At 44.9% G+C, this 16,403-nt stretch overlaps 1 protein-coding gene across 2 annotated transcripts in view; it reads left to right on the forward strand.

Annotated features, from left to right (window-relative positions):
* The first annotated feature begins 396 nt into the window (after window positions 1–396).
* LOC117004168 (ubiquinol-cytochrome-c reductase complex assembly factor 1) overlaps window positions 397–16,403 on the forward strand; it is a 50,899-nt gene continuing 34,892 nt past the window's right edge. Inside the window, exons 1-5 of one of the 2 annotated variants that reach the window (XM_033074717.2) lie at window positions 397–491; window positions 4,578–4,682; window positions 5,911–6,015; window positions 12,448–12,555; window positions 14,703–14,775. In XM_033074717.2, coding sequence (XP_032930608.1) covers window positions 468–491; window positions 4,578–4,682; window positions 5,911–6,015; window positions 12,448–12,555; window positions 14,703–14,775 — 415 coding nt within the window. In that variant the 5' untranslated portion in view covers window positions 397–467. The remainder of the gene's footprint in view (window positions 492–4,577; window positions 4,683–5,910; window positions 6,016–12,447; window positions 12,556–14,702; window positions 14,776–16,403) is intronic. The other variant, XM_033074718.2, reaches the window with a different exon arrangement.

Consider the following 16,403-nt stretch of genomic DNA (forward strand, 5'->3'; position numbering starts at 1 on the left):
CAAGGTGTAACAGCCCAGGGCTTCAAGGTCCCTCCCTGGAGGCACTGGCTCGAGCCGATGAAACCTGGTCTGAGTGAGAATGGGGAATGCAGGGACACCTTTCGGCTCATTTGAGCCCCCCATTGTGGAGGGGCTTCACTTCCAGCATTGAGCCGCTGACCTTTGGCACGTGACTGCTAGGGAACTACAGAATGGTCAAAATGGGGAACTCCCGCAACATTTACCTCCCATGGCCAGCCTATAACCTGCGCTTTAAATACTGGGGAAAGGTGCTTTCCTTCCCATGGAGACACAATTATATAACTGCTCTCACGAGCGTGCCATTATCGGCTGGTTGCACGCCGGGGAAGGATCCCGATGGTGCGGGGCAGAGCCGCGCGCCCATCCCGCCCCACGTCGCCACAGCCCGCCCGGCGCTTCCCGCGGAAGGGGCAGGGCCGCGCCGGCGGAAGCGGCGCTGGGGACTGATGGCGGCGCTGGCGCGGGCCCTGGTGAGTGAAGGGAGGAGGAAGGGAAGGAAGAAGGGCAGACAGTGCTAGTGCTGAGGGGGCGAGCGGCGTGTGGAGCTGGGGCTTTCCCCGCGCCGCCCCTGTGTCGGCCTTCCCCCGCAGCCTGAGGAGTGTCAGCGGGGGCTTCTCCCACTTGCCGCCCTGTGCTTCGCACCCGATGTCTGGCGAAGCAGCGGGGCGAGATTTCCCGCCGAGTTTGTGTTTGCAGAAGGATTAGTGAGGGGTTGTAGCGTGTTTAGGGATGGGAACGGAGCTGGGGAAGGGGCTCAGCCTGGAGAAAAGGAGGCTCGGGAGGGGCCTTCTGACTCTGCACAACTCCCTGACAGGAGGGGACAGTGGGTGGCGGGAGGGTCGGGCTCTCCTCCCAGGGAACAGGAGACAGGATGAGAGGAAACAGCTTCAAACTGTGCCAGAGGAGGTTCAGCAGGAGGAATTTTTTCACTGAAAGGGTGGTCAGGCATTATAAGCGGCTGCCCAGGCAGGTGATGGAGTCACCATCCCTGGAGGTGTTTAAGAGACTCAGTGCCGTGGTGTAGTTGACGTAGTGGTGTTGGGATGGTAGGTTGAACTCGATGATCTCAGAGGTCTTTTCCAACCTAACTGATCCTGTGATTCTACCGTGAAAGAGTTTGGCCTCCTCGTGGGGACTGGAGACACGTGTCTACCAATGGGACTCCTCTGCTGGGCTCAGTGTGTGCCTTGGGGTGTGGCCCTTATGGGACCCTCTCTTTTCACTCTGAGCTGTTTGATAGCAAGGATAGTGTCAAAACTCCAATTTCTGCGTTACTGGTCAGGTACTGACACCACCACAGGGCGGTGGTGGAGTTACCATCCCTGGAAGTGTTCAAACACCATGTGGATGTAGCACTCGATGACATTATGTAGTGATGAACCTGGTAGTGCTAGGTTAATGGTTGAACTTGATCATTTCAGAGGGCTTTTCCAGATCTAGTGGTTTTGTGATTCAGATTGGAAGTGTTTGGGTTCCTGCAAAAGTGTGGGTTTCCAATGACTCCACTCCTTTTTTCTTTCCCATTCATGTGCGTTTTTTCTTTCTATTAGCCTTTGAAGCATCTGCAGCAGAGTTCCTCTTTTTAGCATATTGTCTAGAAAACAAAATTTTGTACCTGGGTATGATCTTCTATCACCACACAGAGTGGCCAGCGTTGCTAAGTGGGGACAGATTTCACAGGAGCAGGAAAGGCCTTTGGTACAGGGAAAATATCCACTTATGAAATTAGTCCCCCAGATACTCTGGGCTGATGACTCAGGGTGTTGTTTCCCTAAGTGTGGTGAGTCCTGCCCTTTCCAGTCTCAAGGTGAAAGCAGCCAAGAACAAACCTGCCCGAGAGCAGCTGAAATGCAGTGACCTTGAGTTCCTGCTTTCTCCTGCCACCCCTGCCGTTTCTCTGTGCTTTGTCCCTGCTCTGCTGCATGCCTTTTTCTTGGCCCCCATGATCCAAGTGCTGGAGCAGCACAACAGTGTCAACAGGTTCTGCAGCTTGAAAGCGTTAAAGAGGGTCAGCAGGCAGGGAGCGGGGAGCCACGCATGAAGGGAGCCGGGAGAGCAGTGAGGCACCAGAAGGGCTTAGCTGTCTGTGGAGCTGCACCCGCAGGGCAGGGTTTGCAATGAAAACTGCTTCTGAAGGGGAAAGATTTTCCTGCTGGGCTTACCTGACCCTGGGCAGCTCCTCAGTCAGCTCCAGCCGCTCAGCCATTTATGTGGCAAAGTAAACTGATTGGATTTTTCAGCCTGACCAGAAAGGTTTCTCTTTAGAGAGGAAATAATGTAATTACCTGCCATTTTTGTGACGTGAAGTATTCTCTGGTTCAGCTCAAGAGCTGCTCATCCCTGGCATTTCTCAGCACCTGTTTCTGCATTAGAATTTAGTGGTTGCCTAATTGTATGAAAACAAGTCTTAAAACTTTCTGTCTCTGTTCCTTCTACTGGAAATAAGGAAATTTTGTTTTTTGTCTGACTTCGAACTCCTGGTGAGATACAGCCCTGACATTTCAGCTCTGATCCTTAATACTGGCATTATAATAAATCTGGCTTTTGCCCAAGATACCTTGATAAATAGCTTGTCTGCTACCTAAGACTTTCCTGAAGGTTGCCAAGAGGATTTAGAAGACTAGTCATATTCTTTCATCTCTATCTTGACAAGGCAGCTGTCTGCAGACTATTCCTGAGTAATCCCATTCAGTTTAGGCTTGGTACATTTTCTTTCAGCCAAGGGGAGAAGCAAAAATAGCATTTGTAATTTTAAAGGAAAGCTGTGTTCTGCAAAGTGATGCTGGCTTAGGGAAAATTCCTTAGCTCCTCGTACTCCCTACTCTTTCCTGGTGTCTGTTTTCTTTATTACTGGATTGTTTATCACATCTCAGCTTTTAAGTGTGCTTATGCTTATTTTTTGTTTTCATATGTCTGTGACCAGTTTTGTTGCATTTGTGCATTTCAGCAGTTCTAAACCTCAGTATGTTCAAGCTCTAAGCCATATCCCAACCTGGGCATTTTAATGAGAAAAAGCCTCAAAAAAGTTCTGTCAGCTCCTTGGGGTATTGTAGTAATTGATCACAAAAAAAGGTTACTTCTTTCTCACTGAAGTGTATGTTAAACTGTTTGTGTCAGATCACGAGATTATCTCAAAAAGTACTCAAAAGGGGACTCAGCTGAAATGTGTTTTTTTAATAGAAATGTATCATTTTCATAATTTCACTTGCTGGCTATGGTGATGTTATGTCCAAAGATCAGAAGCCTGAGTAGTCTTGCTACAATAGAAGTGGGAAGGTGTAGTAGTAGTGAACACTAACCACATTTGTTGTGGGACAGCATCTCTCCCTTTGCAGTTTTTAAAAACCCAAATCAGTTCCCTTAACGGATTCCTTGGAAGGAGTTGTGGGACACCCCTGAGGGACTGCAGTAACTGTGCTGGTCACAGGAGGGGAAAACAAGCTCAGGTTGGTTTGTGTTGGTTCCTCCTACCTCTGGGTACATTTGCTGCTCTCCTGGTTGTCCTTTCACTGGACACCACCAGGAACAGTCTGACTGCCGACCCCCACCAGATATTAATACAAATTGATAAGATTACCCTGAAGTCTTCTTTTCTGTAAACTAATCCTCTCCTCATATGTTGGATGCTTCAGTCTCTTAGTCATCTTTGTGGCCAACCAAAAATGAAGCTATTTTTATTAGAAAATGGCATCTCCGTCCCAGTAAGATTTCCAGTATTAACGTAGTGCATGTTTGAAGAAGGCAAATATTGTACTAACGTGAATGTTGGAGAAAGTGAAAAGTGCAAAGAAAGTGCAGGCAAAAAAAGCCCCACCTCTTCTTTGTATTGCTGACATTTTTATGACAGAAAATAATTATCTTCACTGAAATTTATTGGGAAGTATGTGCTTTTGGAATACGAAAATTCTTAGCTGTGCCTGAGTAAAGTAAAAGAAAGATGCATAAAAGCTGAGTTGGTGGAAGCCTTTTTAGAGCTTACTCAGTCAATTGAAGAATGCTTCTTAAGTGTTTGAATTTATTGAATAGGCAGAGAAGTTGTGGTGTGGTTTTATGATGTAGACAGCCCACCATTTCCTTCCATTCATCTGTTTCTGCCATCAGACTTGGGTTGGATACTTGTACTGGAAGGCAAAATATTTTCATATCAAAATTTATGTTCTTGTCAAGCGCAAGTTGGGAGTTGAATCTGAGGATTGTTAAAACCATGGAATATCCTGAGCTGGAAGGGACCCATGGGGATCATAGAGTCCAATGCCTAGCCCTCCACAGACACCCCAACAATCCCACCCTGTGCCTGAGAGTGGTGTCCAAACACTCCTGGAGCTCTGGCAGCCTCAGGGCTGTGCCTGTTCCATGGGGAGCCTGGGCAGTGCCAGCACCCTCTGGGGGAAGAACCTTTCCCTGATCTCCAGCCTAAACCCTTCCCCCTGCCCCCGTGGCACAGCTCCATGTTGATCCTATTGTATGAATGAATAAAACCTTTGGAAGCAGAGGGACAGTTAAACTATTTCTGCATATTTGTGTCCTTTTCTTCATTGCCCATCTCCTTATTGCAGAGCTGCCAGACTAAAGTGGCCCAATGGATAGCAGAGTGCAGTGGATTGCTACAGACCACTACAGTCCCGGGCCTCTGTCGGCGGATGCTCTGCAGTACTTTGCAGGTAAGACATCAGAGCATGTTGAAGTGTGTGAAAAATGGAATGATCTTAAATTGCCATGAAAAAGTAATGGTTTTTCAATAAAGAGGCTTCCAAAAGTGATGTCTTCACTGTGTATTGTGAAAATACCAAGGCAAATCCAGAGCTCTCTGCTGCTGCAAGAGTGAGGTCACATTCTTGTTGCATGCCCAGGTATGTCTTTTAATAGATCCAAATGATCTGTTGTGAGAAGATAAATGCAGAAGTCCAAATGGATGTGTTACTTTTCCAAACAAGCTATTACAGGCCAGTCATGTTTGCATGCTGTTTCCGAGATTTTATTTTAGGGAACACTTTATTTTATAGAATATCTCCACTGTACAGTGGCCTTGGACTTCCTAGTACTGATGGATGTTTACCTTGCACAGAACATGTAGTGTTGTTCCAGTGGAAGCTTTGCAGTTTGGCTCACCATTGTGGGACAACCAGCATAGTGCTGGAGTGTGTCTGTCAACTAAAGCATCATGTAATAGCAGTTAATGATAAAGGGGTGAAAAATGTGTAGAAAATAGGAATAGATACCAGCCCTGCTATTGAAGCACCATTTCACACCAGTAGCCCGTGATGTTGGGACTAGAGGTGGAAATGAGAAGCTGTGAGGTTTTATTAAGTTGGGCTTACTCTACATTCAGTACACATCTGGGGATGTCTGCTCTGAACAGCATATTTACTTTTTCTGAATTAATTTACAAATAAGGTACTGCTAAGTTGGGTGTGCTGGGAGGCTGTGAGAGTGTTCTGTTCAGGGTGCAGCTTCTTTCCTGGGGAGCCCACTTGCTCCTGCTTGAGAGTTTTCTCAAGAGCTTTTATACTGCAATTTGTGTTTTCTCAAGTCTTGGCTACAAAAACAATTGAATGGGCTGTAAAGTTGTGGATAAAAACAGCTGTTTGTCAGGAAAAAAACAATTATTCTTTATCAACAGACAAACCCCATAATTAGAAGTAGTGTGAGAGTCAAAGCAGAGAGCCTGTGGCTTTTGAGTGAAGTGTTCTGCCAGTCCATTCTATCAGTACATTTATGGTTCCATATTTTGTTTGTAACAATTGTTATAATAAATTTGTGCTTTTTGTGATACAGAGTTTTTCAGGATTAGCCAGAATTAATTGACTTGGAAGCAAACTGCAGGTGATTGATGTAAAGTTAAATCAGTGGTCTCTTAATTTTTTTCTTTTCTTTTATCATTTCTACTAGAGACACAAGGCTGGCCCCTTCCAACTCTCTAAATTCTGTGGTGGATTGATTCAAGCCAATGGAGCCATCACACAGCAAAACAGATACTTTTACAATATGAATAAGGTGAGAAGAGTTGGGTAGTTTTATTGTTGGAGGGCACATGTGCTAGGGATTCTACAGAGAGGCAAAACACTTCTCAGAACACATAGGAGAGGGTTCAAGTTTTCTCTAAGATGTGAACAATGAGTCTGGTAATTTGAGAAGGAATTCTGTTCCTTTCCAGAAAATGAAGGGCTAGCATAGGTGCAATTGAAAGTGCAATTACAGTTGGGTTATCAGGGTGAAGGTTCCATGGACAAGGCTGAGGGCTTCCTTCCAGTGAGGAAAGAAATTATGTCAAGGTGTTGGGGGCAGATGTTCCTTCCACATATATTAGAAATGAGAAGATGTTTCCTGATTCTTTAGTTTGGGAATAATCTGTGGTGACAGTTTTGCTATCTCTTGAACACTGAAAATTGTCGTGCAGTCTACTAATAGGAGCTAATTATTGTGCAATAATTTACTGTTTATCTGTACCATTTTATTAATCTGTGATATGTATCTTGTATGTGTATTGTCTTTTGTCTCGGAGTAGAAGTTTCCTGAGGCATGAACCAACTCCGTAAGATCACTTTACCACTTAAACCAAGGGTGTTAGCATCTCTCAACTAGTACAGTAAATTCACGAATACAAGCTGCACTGAGTATAAGCCGCATCTCTGGGTGTTGGCAAATATTTTGTTTTTTGTCCATAAATAAGCCGCACCCGAGTATAAGCCGCTCTGTCATTCGCAGTGAGGACCCGTGTGCAACAAAGTTGCCAAATAGTAACAGAACGGCGGGAGGGCGGGGTTTACTGGCTGAGCTAAGGCTGTGCAGGCTCGGCCTGCTAGGGGCTGCTGACGGGGCCAGGTGGCCCAGCCCGGCGGTGCCGCTCAGCGGGGCCACTGGGGGCCGGCCGCCGCTGCCACTGGGCTCGGTCACCATGGCCTGGCGCTGCCCCGCGGCGGCAGGCAGGGACGGAGCCCCCCGCCGTCTCCCAGAGCCGCGGCAGTGGTGGCCCGGGTCCCCCGCCGCCTCCCAGAGCTGTGGCAGTGGCGGCGCGGGTCCCTCCCCTCCTCCCCGAGCCGCGGCACTGGTGGCCCGGGTCCCCCCCACCCTCCCCACTCCCGCGGCGGGGGTGGCCCGGGTCCCCCCCCTCGTCCCCGGGCCGCGGTAATGGCGGCGCGGGGCCCTGCCGTCTCTTCCCTGGGCTGCAGCAGAGGAGGGGAGGAAAGAGCTCTCCCTCCTCTCTCCCCGCCCCCCGTGCTGCCTGCAGGCAGCCAGGCTCCACCCGTGGTGCAACAGAGTAACAATTTGTAACAATCACAAAATGCCGACATTGCAGCTGCTCGGGTTGGCACTCTGGCAGGCACTTCTGAGGTTGTAAATGTCAGAAAATTATTCACATATTAGCCACTCCTGATTATTAGCCGCAATTCCGGTTTAGGAGCAAAATCTTAGTCAAATTGGTGCGGCTTGTATTCGTGAAATTACTGTAAATACCCTGATGCTACTTTTGTTAATCAGTGTGAAGAAAATGGCAAAATGGAATGCATGCATGAGAAATGAGAGGACAGAAGGAAGAAGAGTTAGGGACTGATGGGTAAAACTTTCATGAAAACAATAATCTCTGTTTGCTATCCAGTGAATTTTGCTGGTGTGGAGTTAGAGATACAAACTAAGAAGGATTTTAAACTGATTTTTTTGATATGGTTAGAAAAAGTGAACTAAAACTGTAAGTGTGCAGGGGAAGAATCCCTGCCTGATAAAGAAACATTTTACAGACGGAGATTGAAGCATACACAAAGATTGAAGCATGCACAATTTATCATGGCCAGAGTTAAAGTTGTAGTCCAAACTCCCAAACATGATGCATGCCCCTTGTCTCCATTCCTGCCTGCACTTCTCTGAGACCTGCACAGGCAGCACTTGCAGAGCAGATCTGGGAGAGCAGTGGATGACAAGACAGTAGATCAAACAAACCAGGAGTGCTATGAAGATCTTCAAGGCAAGACTCAAGATTTGCTTTTGGTGTATTGGAAAGGGCAAGGGGAGGAGTACAATGGTTGAAAGATGGATGAGGAAACTTCCCAATTAAAAATAGCCATGGTGTGAGAGCGCAGGCAGGATTTATGACCAGACAGGAAACAATTTAGAACACTGTAGGTTTGAGGTGGGTTTTTGGACTGCATCTTCATTATTTTGAATAGAGAAGTACTTACTCATCTTTGAAATGTGAACTTGACTGTGCAGTCTGGTGGGAAAGTGGTTTGGAATTAATGGAGAGCTCCAGATGTTTTATTTTATGTTTGATGTCAAAATTGAAAAGATTGTTTGCTTTAAGCACTGCATTTCAGGTGTTGAGCAGGAAAGGCAGTCTGAGGTAGGTTTATGTCCCTTGCACAGTGTCTTGACGAGCTCGTTTTAAGTGAGTTATGAAATATATTTTTTAACAATATCTTTCTCTCTCTCCCTCTCTCTCTCATTGTGTTGGGGTTTTAGCCCAGCTGGTAACTAAGCACCACACAGCTTCCCCCCTCCTCACCCCAGTGTTTCCTAGTTTCCTAGGTCTGATTTTACAGACACTTATAGGATTGTTTAATTGCATTTGGCTGCAGTCCTGACCTTGGCAGGATGAGCTTCAGGCCTCTATCCATAAGGTTGAACCAAGCACTCTCTGCTTAAATCCCTTCACCATCTCCTGAGCTAGTGCAGGCTGCCTTGCAGAAAAATGAAGCAAGAAACATGGCATTTCCTAGAAAAACCTGCTTGTTGGTTAGCCATTGTTTTTGTGATGACCTAACAACAAATGAATTGAGATAAATTTTAACTTTCTCTGCATTATGAAAAACCTGTACAGAGGGAGACTTCATATGCATTTATAAATAAGAGCCATGTAGAGAAGTTCTCCCTGGGTTCACTGGAGGTTCAGTGTGATTTGAATTCCTGTGGAGGAGATGAATGTTGATTGAGTGAGTGTTGCAGTGGTCATGGGGCACAAGTTCTGCCTTGGCAATTCCTATCATTGCATGGCTGAAAAGGGATTATGAAGTTATGATGGAAGCTTAGGAGCCCTTTGTATTGTAGCAAGGAGTATTGCATTGCATAATCCTGCAAAGAAGGTACTAAAAATTGGTTTAAATACCCACATATGTGTCAGTGGAATCACTGGGTGCATCCCATGGGGCAGAGAGTGGGATGTGCAGACCTTGTTAAGAGGGAGTGTGGTGAACAGGTTCAATGATCAGCATTCAAGAGGAGGAACTGAGTATCAAGGAGGTCCTGGGCAGTGTTACACTGTCTGGGTGGTTGACAGATATTAAAATGGTGCTGAGTGTGTTTCTCCCCATTTACCTGAACGCTGGGCATGGCAGGATTCAAGCCATTGACAATCATCCATGGACAGTGCACAAGTGCAGTGTTTTATCTCAAATGATCAGACTTGTGTGTGGATATACACGGGGATGGGTTCTGTCTCAAAACTATAATTTTTGTCTCCTTTACAGTTTGTTTTTAATTAAATATAGCAACTTGGGCAGAGTATAGATCTGTATTTTAATCTGTATCTTAATATGTATTTACTTACCATTCATGCCATTTTAAAAACTACTATATTAGTGCTGGGAAGTCTATACAGAATGATCAGGAAGGGGAAAAGCTTTCAATATGAGAATAGCCTATTCAAGGACACTTCTAAACTAAAGAGTATGTATGTACCCTGGCCTATAAAACTAATAAAAGTTACTGAAAAGTGGGATAGGAAATGGTTGTTTGCAGATTCTTACAGGAAAATTGCGAACATCCAAGGATCATAGAATAGTTTGGGTTGGAAGGGACTTTTAAAGGGCATCTAGTCCAAATTACAAGGCTGGATTTAAATAAGGCTTTGGGGATTTTTTAGCATAATTAAACTGTGATACCCAATATACCACAACTTTGTGTTACAGAGGTTAAATAGTTTCAAACTCCTCCAGTTGCAGCTGACAAAAAAGTGAATGGATACATTTTCACGTGCAGGAATGTCTGTCAAAAGCTGGACAGGTACATCCTAGAGGTGGTGTGTGCTGTATTTCTCTGCTTTTGTGTCATACCCAAGGACCTACTCCTGATCCTTGCTGGAGTTGGCATCCTGGTCTCATTACTTTTGCAGATTATAGTGGCTCTCAGCTGTATTTCCTCAAGTATATGAAGAAGATTTATGTGCAATAGACAGGTTAAAACTAATTTGTTGATAGCAAAAAGTCTACACTACATACTTAATTCATGGAAATTATTTGCCAGAGTGCCGGTGGTGATTACAGCTGGCTGATGGCTGCTGCTGGAGTGCTTAGGGGCAGAATGCCATAAAGTTTTCTTACCAGTTGTGTTGCTTTGGGCTGGGGCAGAGTACAGTAATTTCACGAATACAAGCCGCAGCAATTTGACAAAAATTTTGGTGGAAACCCGGAAGTGCGGCTAATAGTCGGGGGCGGCTAATATGTGAATAATTTTCTGACATTTACAACCCCAGATGTGCCAGCCAGGGCGCCGAGCCAAGCACCTGCCAGTAAAAGCCGGCATTCCGCGATTGTTACAGTGTTACTGTGTTGCCCTGGCTCCCTGCAGGCAGCACGGGGGGCAGGGAGAGAGGCGGGAGAGCTCTCTTCTTCCCTCCTCTGCCGCAGCCCAGGGGAGGACGGGTGGGGGGGCACGCTGCCATTGCCGCGGCCCGGGGAGCCGACGGGGGCCCTGCGCCGCCATTGCCGCGGCCCGGGGAGGAGTGGGGGGGGGCCGCGCCGTCATTGCCACGGCCCGGGGAGGACGGGGGTGGGGGGGGGGGCGCCGCCATTGCCGCGGCTCCAGGAGCCGACGGGAGCCCCACGCAGCCATTGCCGCGGCTCGGGGAGGAGGCGGGGTGCTTTGTCCGCGCCCGCCTACGGCGCCACGGGCGTGGGAAAGCTCAGTCGCTGCCCGCTGCCGGCGCCACGGGCGCGGGAAAGCTCCGTCCCCGCCCGCCGCCGCTGCCGTAGGAGCGGGGGAAGCTCCGTCCCTGCCTGCCACCGCGGGGCAGCGCCGACCCGGGGTGACCGAGCCCAGTGGCAGTGGCGGGTGGCCCCGAGCGGCAGCACCGGGCTGGGCCACCTGGCCCCGTCAGCAGCCCCTAGCGGGCCGAGCCTGCACAGCCTTAGCTCAGCCAGTAAACCCCGCCCTCCCGCAGTTCTGTTACTAATTGCACGCGGGTCCTCGCTGCGAACGACAGAGTGGCTTATATTCGGGTGCGGCTTATTTATGGACAAAAAACGAAATATTTGCCAACACCCAGAGATGCAGCTTATACTCAGTGCGGCTTGTATTCGTGAATTTACTGTAAATTTTCTTCCTAGTAGCTGGTATGGGCTGTGGCTTGGATTTGTGCTGGACACAGCCCTGATAACCCAGGCATGTTTTAGTTACTGAGCAGGGCTGACACAAGGTTGAGACCTTTCCTGCTCCTCACCCCATCAGTGGAGTAGCTGGGGGTGCACAAGGAGTTGCAAGGACACAGCAGGGACACAGTGGGGACAGCTGATCCCAGCTGACCCCAAGGACAGTCCAGACCATCCAGCATCATTCTCACACACAAAGCTTGGGAAGAAGGAAGATTTAGCAGCTGCCTTCCCTGGGGAAGTGGGGAATTAATTTCTCCTTTGGCTTTGCTTGTGTCTGTGGCTTTTGTTTTACTAATTAAACTGCCCTTATCTCAACCCCTGAATTTTCTCACTTTTACCCCCCCAGTTCTCTCCCCTATCCCCACCTGTCCACTGGGTTTAAGCCACAGCATCAGCCCAGGGGTGTTTAAAGTGTGTGGTAAGTCTGGAAGAGAACATTTATCTTCATGTTTGCAGACACTGCAAATCATTGCTGACTAAGTACTTTGCTGATCTGGGTTTTCTGAAAGTACTCTGTAGATTAACTGTAAGGGGAATAATAGTCTAGGGGAGCTATTTGGTAAGAATGATGGGTTCATGTATCTTCATTGGTTTTAAAACAGAGCTGATTGGTTTGTATAATGTGTAATTACTGCAGAGTGCCTGTGAGAGGAAGAGAGGGAATGTGAAAGGTTAGCTTTATCTATTCTTTCTGTGATTTGTTTGCTTATTTTATCTGCAAAAAACTTAAGCTCAAGTAAAGACTCCTAGAATGAATATGGGAGTGTAGAATAGGAGCCGTATTTTGGAAAGCAGGTTTCTGTAACTATCCGAATGTGAGCTTCCAATGGGATGTTGTTATCACAATGGTTATGCGATGTTTGTATTCATAAACAGAGGAATTGCACATATGAAAAACAGTGGAATATTTTCAGGGGAGACCTAAAGAGTGTTTTGCTTTGTTTTGTTTAACAAAGAAAGCAAGCAAAAAATCCTTAAAATTCTCTGGTAAATTTATAACTTTGTTAACTAAAATGTGTTAGATTTAATTGGTGAGACTGAAACATGTGCTATTTCAATTTTACAGCATCTTTCTGGAAAAGATTCCTTGGAGCCATCTGAAGAAAAAGTGGGTGCTTTTACAAGGATAATAGAAGCAATGGGGTTCACAGGACCACTCAAGTACAGCAGATGGGTAAAGTAGTAATTTAATAATTACTTTGGTTGTTTGATAGTTCTAAAAAGCAGACCAAAAACATCCTACATTTTTTTCCATTTAGTATTGCTCCTATCATAAGAAAAGTTTTAATGTAAATTCCTATTTTCTGATGTAAGGGATTAATAATCCAGATCTTGAACCTCTATTATGTATTGCCATCGTTGACATAGGCAACAATAATATTTTGGCTTGTAGAGTCTAAATCCTTCTTGAATTTCCTCAGATATCTGATTTTTACTTCATTTGTGAGCCAAAGAACAGAGCAAGAGCCTTACAGGAGGGCTTGCTGAGCAATCAGTGGTGAGATATGGTGTGGTTGCTGTTCAAATCACTGTTCAGTGGTAGTTGACTAGGGCAGAGTCACATAGGTCCTTCTCTTTCTCCTTTTCTTTTTAAATAGCCCTTCCATAAAATGGTTGTTAACACTCACTAAGCAAGAGCAGCTCTGTGAGAGATGCTTTTGGTTCCTTGTGCAGAAAAAAAAAAGATGAAATCCATAACTCCTTTTCTCTGAGCTAAGGAAGAGTGCAAAAGAATGAGAGGAAAAGGCAGCTTGAAAGGACAATGGTGTTAAAATTAAAACCATTATTTGAATAAAAAGATTAAAAATTGGGGAAGTTTTAAGGTGCTTTGAATAGCTGCAAGGCAGAGTGCAGCTCTTCAGAGACTGATCTGAAACTGTTGCTGATTGCACGTTGCTCCTCAGAAAGTGTAAAGCAAAGATAAATTACTTGTAACAGGCTTAGTTATTTTGGTTAAAATCAGTTGCTTTAATCAGGTGATGCTAAACCTCTTGAGAGTGTAGTTTCTCTCCCATGTGCTTGTGTACATATTGTTGTAATGAAGATTCTTGTTAGCTCTAAGTGTTGATTTCAGAGTTCTCCTTAATTGCTACTCTTTACTGCCTGCTTTTGGCTGGCGAACCTGGGTTGGGAGAGAGTTATTTTGTGGTTAGGGCTCAAGAGACCTGAGTGCATTTTTGGCCTTGTCCATACTCTGTAGGAGATCTTTGGGAATTTTCTTAGTATTTCTCTTGCCTTCTTCTGTTTTATTCTCCCTTCCCCCACACTTCTTCTACACCCTAAAACTTCCATGATTAAATTTCATCAGTTTCTCCTTTGTTACCTGCATTATTTAAGACCTGGATTGTGGGGACTGTTTTTTACAATATGTTTTTGATGTCTAGTAATGCCTGCTCTGGGGCAGTGACTCTCACCAGGGAGATCTCAGCTCACAGGCCAAGCAGTGTTTACTTTAAAAGGGAAGCCTTCAGAACTCCTGTAAGCCATGTAAATCATTTTACTTCAAGAAGTTTAGATGTATGTTTGATTTTTGACAGAAGCCTGAGGTTACTGAATAAGAAAAGTTATGGGCTCCTGTGTTTTCTCAGCAATCAGTTGCAACTTCTCTATTTTCTTTTTGGTTAGAGGAGACACAAATAATTACTTTGATAATTTGAACTGCCATTTAGCAGGCAGAGTGCTCATCCCTGCAATACGGTGAGCACTGAGATGATCACTGGTATGTCACTAGAAAAAACAAAAAACCACAGCAGAGCAATTGAAACCCAATGTAATTTCTCTTTAAGATTTTTGCTATTAGTTACTGTGCTCTTTGAAGCTTCAGCACATGTGTCTGTGTTCTAGATGATGGACTGGAAGTGTTTTTGGTGTAATGACAGGCCAGGAGCTAAATGAGAAATGCCAAAGCAACCGAGAGTACCTCATGTTGTTCATCATTAGGGATTCCTTTAAGTGTCACTTTTCTAGGGGAAAGAAAAGCTATTTTTAGGACTTCTTTAGGACTTTTGTGACTTCTTTAATATTTAAAACTTAAATTACACAAAATACTTAGTGGTATACCTCACTTAAATTTGTTGGAGGAAATCAGGAGTTGTGAGTTGGGATCTTCAGAGACACTGTAAGGAAAGCCATTTAATTTATTTTTTCTGGAATTATATCAAGTATTTTAATACACTAGATTTGGAAGGATATTCAGGAAGATGTTTTTTTTTTTCTTTGAGACAAAATTAATTATACAAAAATGGCAGTGTGTGGAACAAAGCCAGTCATGTTCACCAGCTCTGCTGATGAATGCTTTAAGTATTGTCTCTTTTTGTTTAGAAGATCAAGGTGGCAGCACTGCGTATGTACACATGCTGTGTGGAGAAAACTGACTACGAGGAGTTCTTTAACAGTAAGTGGTGGACTGATGGTATTTGAATTGCTGCCCTGGTAAGAGAACATTCAATGGAATTATGGCACTGGATATATTTATGTCGATAAATGCAAAACCAAAAAGACTTATCAGACCTTACCAGGGCATAGTCAGCTGGATGGGCACTGTGCTGCAGTATTCCCTTAAGCTCTGGAGTGACAGGGGTACAAGTTCAGAGTCTGGAGTCTGGCATTGTTACATTTTCCCTGCCGGAGTGGGGAACAGGATGGGATGGGTACAACTTGGAATATCCTGGATTTCAAAGGATATTGCCATTTTTTATTGCTGGAGTGGGATAAACTAAGAATCCAAATATCTTTTCCCTTTTTATGGTGGTCAGATGGTCTCTGTATCCTACCCTGTGCTGTCCCCAGTATTACCGGGGTGCAGGTAAGGAAATCACCACTATGCACAATGTTTTTATGATACAAGGTCAGTTAGATCACAGGGATCACCTGTCTCTCTCTGTCATGGCTGGGGCAGGATTGGGTACCACTTAAGAGACTTTCTATGTTTTTTTCTGACCCTGACAGCATTAAATCAGGACACATCTCTTGACAGGGTAAGAGAGTATGACTAGAACAGAGATACAAATCCTTCCAATAAGTATATAGATATATTAGTGGCTTGGATTGGGATGGTGTTTTTTTGATGTTGTACACAGTGTTATTAGCTAAAAAATTGGTTGCAGCTTTGAATAGTTTCAAATCTGGCTGGCAAAGGGGGAAGATGTACTTTTGAGACCTATGTAAGCTACAATAATATTTTTTTCTTATGTGAATTATTTCCTGTGGCAGTGTGATTTAGCTGGTAGAAAACCCATTAGCTGGATCTCACCTGTCACCTGGATTCTTGAGCTACCAGGTATTTTCTTACAGCACAGGTTGGGACTGCTGCCTCATGAGAGATCAGCTGAAGGGACACCTTCATCCAGTGCAGAGCTTATTGAGGGTGGTTTGTTAAATGGTGTTGCAAAATTTTCAAGTGTTTTTTCAAAAGATTTTCCAAACCTATGATGTGGTTTCTGTGGTTGTGGGAGTGAGAGAATTTTATGAGCAGTAGGATTCATCACTAGTGATTAAAACTTGAGAACCTCGTTTTCCCTGTGCACACCCTCTTCCAGCTGTGTGCCCTCCTCCCAGGCTTGCTCAGATAGTATCTCCTCTATGTGTGGTATTTACCTCTCAGACAAGGGATTTGCTGTCTTTAACTGGTGTTTCACTATCTCTGTTTAATTGTACAAAGATCTTAAATGTTGCGCTACTTTAAAATTTAAAGGAATTTCTAAATGTGTCTGTGGAAAAAATACTGGCACAGGTCTTCAGGTTCAATATGGAGTAAAATAGCTTCAGTTATGCTTTTGATGTTGTCTTACTGTCTTAAAAAGAAAACCTGCATTCTATAGAGTAGGATATATTTGAATGGGCTTGAGACAGTTGTTGCCTAAGGAACAAGGCACTTTTCTCAGATTGATAGAGTGCATGAGGCACCCATTGGTGCTATAAGAACAACTGTGGTGTGGGGGTCAGTGCTTGTGGTTCAAAATAAATCATTGGTTTCATATCAAAACAGGTAAAATAAGTTTCTTTTACTTCTCTTCACACAGA

This window comes from Catharus ustulatus, chromosome 17 (assembly GCF_009819885.2).
Source record: "Catharus ustulatus isolate bCatUst1 chromosome 17, bCatUst1.pri.v2, whole genome shotgun sequence".
NCBI lineage: Eukaryota > Metazoa > Chordata > Aves > Passeriformes > Turdidae > Catharus > Catharus ustulatus.